This window comes from Octodon degus, unplaced genomic scaffold (assembly GCF_000260255.1).
Source record: "Octodon degus isolate 3935 unplaced genomic scaffold, OctDeg1.0 scaffold00016, whole genome shotgun sequence".
Lineage (NCBI taxonomy): Eukaryota > Metazoa > Chordata > Mammalia > Rodentia > Octodontidae > Octodon > Octodon degus.
This window is the reverse complement of record NW_004524592.1, coordinates 8,658,634-8,666,935: the sequence shown is the minus strand read 5'-3', so window position 1 is coordinate 8,666,935 and position 8,302 is coordinate 8,658,634. Positions and strand designations below refer to the sequence as shown.

At 35.3% G+C, this 8,302-nt stretch overlaps 1 protein-coding gene across 1 annotated transcript in view; it reads left to right on the top strand.

Annotated features, from left to right (window-relative positions):
- Positions 1–6,712, top strand: part of Pikfyve (phosphoinositide kinase, FYVE-type zinc finger containing) — a 122,143-nt gene extending 115,431 nt beyond the window's left edge. Inside the window, exons 37-40 of the mRNA XM_004626718.2 lie at positions 738–866; positions 2,102–2,363; positions 2,910–2,984; positions 3,510–6,712. Of these exons, the coding sequence (XP_004626775.1) occupies positions 738–866; positions 2,102–2,363; positions 2,910–2,984; positions 3,510–3,625 (582 nt within the window). The 3' untranslated portion in view covers positions 3,626–6,712. The remainder of the gene's footprint in view (positions 1–737; positions 867–2,101; positions 2,364–2,909; positions 2,985–3,509) is intronic.
- Positions 6,713–8,302: the final 1,590 nt, after the last annotated feature.

Genomic DNA, 8,302 nt, shown 5'->3' with positions numbered 1-8,302 from the left:
TATCAAACTCACAGTGATCCTCCTCCTCCTGTGTCAACCTCCCAAGGACTGGGATTACAGGTGTGTACCACTGTGCCCAGTTCTGGGGCCTGTGCCACATGCCTGGTATTCCAGGGCTGGCATGGCATGTGGGGCTGGGGATCAAACGCAGGCCCTATGCTTGCCAAGTAGGTAGGTGCTTATGCCTCCGAGCTATCTCCCCAGTCCCCCAAGTTGCTTTTAATATATGATGAAAATCAATTTAAAATATTAAAACCTGATAAAATTAGCTACATATTAAGTTTTAATTTTGATCAGATAGAAATTGGAAACATTAAGAAATGGGTTGTCTCCTTTAACTAGAAAAAGTGAGACCAATGGCCCACCTCAGTCAGCTAACTGAATAATGACCTCCACTCCATAAGATTATAAAGGAATTGCCTAGTTTTTAAAAAAATTACGGTTTATTGAGTGTTTTTAGAGAAAATTATGTCATAATAGAAGTTTTTTGCTGTGAAGGATTGTCCCAGAGGAGAATGTTAAGGGTCTGTCTAATTAATATTTCTATTGATATTGTTACTGTACTTCTGAAGGTCAAGGGTTTGAATTTCTTTCATGATCCCCTGGCTGGTGATATCAATAGTAAATCAGGGTTTTTTTTTTTATTTTTATTACATAGATAATCCATATCATGTAAAATTGGTATCAAATTATATAAATAATCTCTTTTGGTAAAGTTTACTCTTTTTCCTTGATAGAGGCCTACTGCCTTGGCCAAAATTCTTGGCGTTTATAGAATTGGTTATAAGAACTCTCAGAACAACACTGAGAAGAAGTTAGACCTCCTTGTCATGGAAAATCTTTTCTATGGGAGAAAGATGGCACAGGTAAGCACATTGGACTGTGTGAAGCATTCATTTTTGGGGACTTTTGTATTTCTAGTTTTTGGAGGTAATAAATCTGAGTTTCATCTTACTATATAGTTAACATTAAACTCTGGCTACTGGGTGAGATTTAATATTTGATTTACTGAAGAAAGGTAAATTATTATGGGCTAGTCCTAAAATTTAATATATCTGTTACTTTAGAATCACATAGTTGGTAGAATAAGAGAGTAGTTTTACTTCTACTATTTTAAGTTTAAAAGTAAATTTTTTTAGCTCATTATTAACTTTATTGAAAATCAATAATAATTATATAGCAAATTAAAAATTGTAGACAAATATTAAAATGTGAAAGATACAAGATGTAGACAGAGTAAAATTTAGAAAAACATTTCTGAAATGAATACATTCAAGTTTCAAAGTAAATTGACTGAGATTCAGAGAATTGAAGTGCTTTATCAGGGTCATACAGCTGTTTGTGACCCCAGCATGGCCTAGATTATTCCAGAGCAGTGCTCTTCCTGGTGTATCAGTCACACAGCTATTCTTGATTTTAGGGCAGTCTAGCTTATTCTTGAACAGTACTTTTCAGGCTACTGACCCTAGAGCTTTTCTCAGCCTGTACAGAGTTGGGAAAACTGCTGATTAACCCGGTGTTCTTTCTTTACTGAGACCATCTTTTATGAGGAAAACATCAGCTGAACCTACACTGTGCTTAATGATCTGTTTGCTTGTCATCTTGACACTGGCTCCTTATCATCTTCTTGAGCTGGGAGTTGATGGACAGCCCTGGTGTGCAGACTATGCTCCAGGCCTCATACTGGTCCTCAAGTTCTGTGGTCTTTGAATTCACTGCTCTTCCTACTTAAATATTCCTAAAGTCATGCTGTTAATTCTACATTGCCATAAATGTAAATAATTGAACAGTTTTGGTATCAAAACTTTAAGTTTTTAAGACTGTTTGAATCTTTTCTTTATGCTGCTGTATGATCTAATGATAAATTTTTGTAGTTGCTTGTTAATGTATCTTTAAATTGATTAACTTGAGCAGAGTATTCCTAAAATGTTTTAGTAATTGCATATGTTTGTATAGCTTCATATGATATACTTGTATTACAATATATTTAATGACATAAAGTTTATGATATAACAGTGACTGTAAAGTCTTTTTGCTTTTTTAATTACATTACCTAGTGTACCAACTCATACATAAATAACAAAGAAATTTCTTTCACTAGGTTTTTGATTTGAAGGGCTCACTTAGGAATCGAAATGTGAAAACTGACACAGGAAAAGAGAGTTGTGATGTAGTCCTGCTGGATGAAAATCTTCTGAAGATGGTTCGAGACAACCCCCTGTATATTCGTTCACATTCCAAGGCCGTGCTGAGGACTGCCATCCATAGCGACTCTCATTTCCTTTCTAGCCACCTTATTATCGATTATTCTTTGCTGGTTGGGCGAGATGACACTAGCAATGAGCTGGTAGTTGGAATTATAGGTAAGTTAATAGGTGTACCCTTCCTTCAGTCTATGATTAAACCTCACATACAGTCTTTATAATTCTGTTGAATCTGACATTGAATATTTTTACAAACTTTCATTAGAAATTTTGAAAATAGTTTTCAACTTTAATTCTTTCTTTTCTGTTTTTTTTTTTTATTTCTATTTTCATTGTCTTTACCAAAAATATGTACAGTGGTACCTCAGGTTACAAACCGGATTGGATGAGAACCAAATCAAATTCAGTGGTTAGGTTCAGTGTTGACCTTATTGAGAAATTTGGTTCTGTTCTTGACCAATTCGATGTGTGACCAGAACTGTGGAAAGAATTAAGTGCATGAACCACGGTACCAAAGTAAATTTGTGGTGAGGAGTAAGCAAATATGGGGTGGGCAAAATTCTTAAGGTAGCACCTGGCATATCGTCAGCCAGCACTCAGCAAAAAGTTAGTAAAAAGAGTAGTAATAATCATTGCTCCTGTTATTTGCCTATATTTATTAACATAACTTTACTGCTAATTTTGCCTTCATCTTTCCACCTCCAGATTATATTCGAACATTTACATGGGACAAAAAGCTTGAGATGGTTGTAAAATCAACAGGAATTTTAGGAGGCCAAGGTGAGCAGAATTTTTATTTTGCGTAGTCTATTCTCATGACCCCTTATCAATTAAAATTTGAGAAGTAAATACTATTTTTAGTTGTAAAATTCATGTAGTTGTCTTGATTTTATTTCCAGAGTTACAAAATAATAAGGGGAATGTTGTACATAGGGAAATGGAAGGCTTAAATTTGTATTAGAATGCCACTTCCTAAAATAATTTAGAAGAAAAAAATCAGAGGTTCTGAATAAGAGGTTGTTGTAGATTAGTATCTTCTGAGTTCTTTAATAAGCACTGCTCACTTCAGTTGTGCCTTTAGACATGTCTTATCTCTAGGCAGTAACTCATTTTTTGAAATAAAACATGATACCAGGGAAGGCCCTGTCTAGTGCAGGGGGTACAGCAGATTATGCCCCCTTACATTAGAGTTCTGTGGTATGTGTATTTTTATGTAGTTTATATGAAGAAACATATGGCTAAAGTTAGTTGCTCAGTCAATTACATATGTAACAGCTTTCCCCCTTTTATTTTTCATAATTGTAGGTAAAATGCCAACTGTGGTTTCTCCAGAGTTGTATAGGACTAGGTTTTGTGAAGCAATGGACAAGTATTTTCTTATGGTACCAGACCACTGGACAGGACTGGATCTCAGTTGCTGAAGTCAGGCATATATTCTGAAATGGACTGTGAAGAAAAGAGGGCAAGAACAAGGACCAAAATAATTGTATTTCTTCATCACTTTACCACTGTGTGTAAAAGCCTTTTTAGTTCTGTGTCTCTTTAAAGACTGTCTGTAACTGAAGGGTAAAAGGCTCCATGGATTTGCACTTTTTTTAGATACCTGTGAATAAGCTATCTATAGATTAGAAAGTTGTGTGAATATTTTCTCATTTAGGCTGAAAACACAGATCCATTTTGGAGGGTTAAGGTTAGAGGTGAGTAGATGTATGATGTCTTATTTGCCAATGTAAGTGTTTGGAGAAGAAAACTATACATATCATAGATTGTGACTACCCTGGCTTCATATTTGAGACATTCTTTTTACTTAAAATATTGGGGATCTGTTAAATTTGTCTTGTGGTACATATATAATAATAATTTAATGTTACATGTTATCAGGATTTCTGAAACTTTCAGAAACATTCTGATTTATTCCATTATTGGCCAGTTAAACAGGTTGACCTTTTTTGTTTTACTGAATAATTTAACATATATTGGGAATCCTGTTATGTTCTGTTTTCCAGCTTACCTTGGTTTTTAGCATGTTTGGTGCTTCAACATTCTATCTTTATGGGTGCAAGAAGCTAGATCCATTAACTTTAATCCCCTCTTCAGCATTTTAAAACTTGTTTCAAACTCTTGTGTAGTTATATCTCTGCATATGCTTATATAATAGATTTCCCTTCTCCTTTTCAGGAAAACATAGTAAAGGATTCACTAGTAATTGTCTGCAGTTGCTGAATCCATAAAGGAAGAATTCTGATATAAAAAAGAAACTAGTTCCAACCCAAGAAATTGGGTGAGAAGAGAGCACTTGATTAGTTTTTATAAGGGTAAAATACCTTTCAGTATTAAGTGGCATTTATTTCCAATATGGAAAGTCCTGTTTTCTAATTTCTACACATAGACCAGTTTTGCTGCTGAAACCTGCTGATAGTTACTCATAGTAAGGAACTTCTTATTTAATAGTCAGCAATTGTGCTCACTTTAGAAAGGAGTACTGAATTTTCTGGGGATGCAGCTCAGCTGTATAAGTGCCTGCCTAGCAAGCATAAGGTCCTGAGTTAGATCCATAGTACTGAAAAAAAAAGGAGTTGAAGTAGAAAGAAGTACTGAATTTGAGGAAATAGTACTATAGCCTCATAATATTTCCTCTTGAGTTCTTCTGTAACAAGACTGATTTAGGGGATTCATAGTTTTTAGGATTATACTGTTTTCAGATTTCCAAGAATAGCATGTTAATTGTCACTTAAAAATAGTTGGATGTGTTTAGTTATACAGCATAATAAGTACATGACACATTTTAGAAAGTATGCTTTGCAGAATGAAGGCAGTGTTTTGGTATTTGTTGCTTATTAAAAACGTGGATAATTTTGAACTAAGGCAAATTGACCAACAAGTTAAGACAGATCTGATTGTCCTCCTTGCCCCATATGTGCCTTTTGAAGGTACACAGAATACTGACTTTAGTTTTAATGTCAGAAACTAGAAGGGAAAGATGGGTAGAACATTATTAACTTTTTACATACAGAGGAACAATGGATGTTGTGTCTGAATTGAAATGCCAACAGTTTTTTGTTTTTTCATTGTTTTTTGTGTCAGGATCCTTAGAGTTACTTATCCTCTTCATTTTCTGTAGAAACAGAAAGTGTCCCCCTACTCACAGCTGTAATTGGGAAGTTTCTTTTTAGTTTCATTATCATTTGCAGAATTGGAAAGCTCTGTGAGACTAGTTCTTGATAAAAATATGGTTTGTTGGTTTCTCTTTCCCTTGCCCATGACTTGAAAAATAATTTTTTAGAGCCTGCTGCCTCTTTCATAATTTTATTGTTAGGCATTCTTCAGCAAGAGTTGTTGCTTCACAGAGGTGGTCTGGCCTTTAAACATGGATATGTGGGGGAAAAAATGGATATGTAGATTGAATTAATGAAGAAGAAATACAAATTTTACTCTTTGTTTTGAGTAGAATTCTTGTTTAGGCTACTACTTATGTATAAGGTGTTTCAAATACCATGCTACTCAATTTAAACATTGAATGACTATTTTCTTCTCTTGAATTTCCTTTTAAGACCTAGAGATATTAATGGTAATAAATTATGAATGAGGATGAAAACGTAATACTTCTTTCTGTAGGATACAATATGAACTCTGAAAATAATAGCAGGAGAAAGCTGTGTCAATATGTTGCTTTGTGTAAAAGTCTTATTTGTAAATGTGATACTTTTTGATGCCATCAAAAAGTTTAAAAAATAGCCAGTACCTTTTTCTTATCAGCCTAAGAAAAATAAGGAGAACAAGCTGTTGTAAGCTCTTTTGTAACCTACTACATACTTTGAATTTATAGGTACTCAAAATTTCCTATAGAATGTCTTTATAATTTTTTCTTGATTCAGCAGTGAGTGGTTTTCTAGCTTAGGCTCTTACTTAGTATTGTAAATTGTAGGGTCTTGGCATCAGGTTTTGTGATGGCATTGTGGTCATCAATTTTTTTTTTTTTTTTTTTTTTTTTTTTTTTGCATTTTACTCATTAGCAGTGGGCTTTATGAAACTGCCATGGAAAATAATCCACTTGTCGAAAGTTGGCTTAGCTTGATGGGTGAAAACTTATGAATGAGCCCAGTGGGAAATCTTGGGCTGTTTATTATTTCTTACATGTTAACACTAATTTCTGCAGTATTCAAAACATTTTGTGCAATGCCTTTTCTGTTCATTTTTGTAACACGGGTGCAGTGTATTATACAAAATGAAAACTACAATCATTAGCAGTTTTAGTAATACTGCTTTCAGTTTTGTAAAAAAAATGTACATTATGTCTTTTGACAGGTTGAATTTTAAAACTGGAGAAATAACATTGTAAATCATAATAGTCTTAATATGAAAAGCTCAATTAACAATACTGAAAGTACTTATTGTATAATAATGTATATATTTCTCTACTCTGGTTCCAGTTGTTTTATATACCTGACCTGTTATTTAAAAGACAACTACCTTGACCTTTTAGAGACTTGTACTATAAATAAAGAAGACTTACAATAAGCTAGAATTTATGGACTTTTTTTTTTTTAAGAGTTGGGAAGGGCTGGGAAAATATCTCAATAGAATAAGCGCAAGAGCCCAAGTTCAGTCCCCCGTTCCTCAAAAAAAAAAAAGAGTAGGAGAGATTCATTGGGGAATAGGAATAGTTCTTTGGGAGGTCTGAAGTGGGTTGCTACCAAGGTCATTTTTCCAAGAATGTTTTGTACAGCAAAATCATCAGATGGGTACAACATGGATCAAACTATACATACCCGATATTATAAATATAGCCTCTAAGCTAACATTGATTTAGTAGGGAAGCAGGGCACATAAGGGTGTATGGCTGACATCATTAACCTTGGCTTATCTATGACATCTGAAACAGACATTTTGGGAAAGGGATGGGTCCAGATGTTCTGGTCACCCATAGGAGTTTCTAATACATATTTGGATTTAATGGACTGAGTGATGTCAGTTACAATGTAATAATTTCAAATTTTTATTTGTCCCTTAGCACAGTTGCAATTCTGGCCATTGTGGCTTGCCTTCATATGCGCCTCTAGTCGTAGTTTTGTTGTGTTCTCGCCTTCTGTATTGACTTCCTCAAGGGCCTGTCCCTGTTTGGCTGCCTGAAAATTTCTACATAACTTTGTTCTTTGTTAATAGTCCCCTCTGAAGAGCTAACCCTAACTGCTGTTGGGAAACAGGTGAAATTTCATTCTAGCTGCTCAGAGCTAGGAAGGGTCAGTGAAGGGGAGAATGTAGTTAGGGGCCTTCTCCAGAGAGCTATTCTGATGGGCCTTGGATAGAAGTCATGTAGTTTAGCAGTTATGAACTCACTTTACAAGTTCAGTGTAGTGGATCCTGGTAAAAGGAACGTGGTACATTTGTTGTTGGTTCTATCAAATGATTACTTGGAGTTGGACAGTCTCTTCTTCCAAAGATTTCAGTACAACTTCCTTAGTGTCCATTTCTCCAAAATGATACAGGAGAAATACAGCTCCCAACCTGCTAGATAGATATAAGATGTGTTTGTGTTACCTGAAATCAAATAATGAATTCCAGAGTACAAAGGAGGTTAAGAATAGGAGTGGTTTGTGGGGAAACAAGAGTAGCTTCTCAGACATAAGAGATGTCCTGAGTGAATGCCTTTTGCTCAGTTTTGAGCCTCCTTGGGGAAGTTAACAAAAGGAGAGGTCGTTTGATGCATAAACCAAATTCCTGATTTGTTGGTATTGACTCCTTTTCATTCTCTTACTCTTCCTTTTCCATCTGAAGGATTCACATTTTTAAGTTAATCCTGCATTCATTTTGGCCCATAATAGGCATGGCTGTATCACTCTTCCCTTTTTCCCTGTGTTTCAGCTTTCTGGATAGTATGCTCAGGGGGAGTCAAGCCCTTGTCTAAGCAAGATTGACAGAATTTGTGAGTGTTCTGTCAAATAGCAATTTATCTTACTCATTTAGAGGCAAATCTCATCCTCCCTGAAGCTGGACCCAGACTTGCCTTCTACCTGGATCTGTGGGGACCAAGGTGAGAGTCGTTAAGTTGAGAGACTGCCCTGTGTGTGCTTCACAGGTGGCTGAGTTGGTGGCAGAGC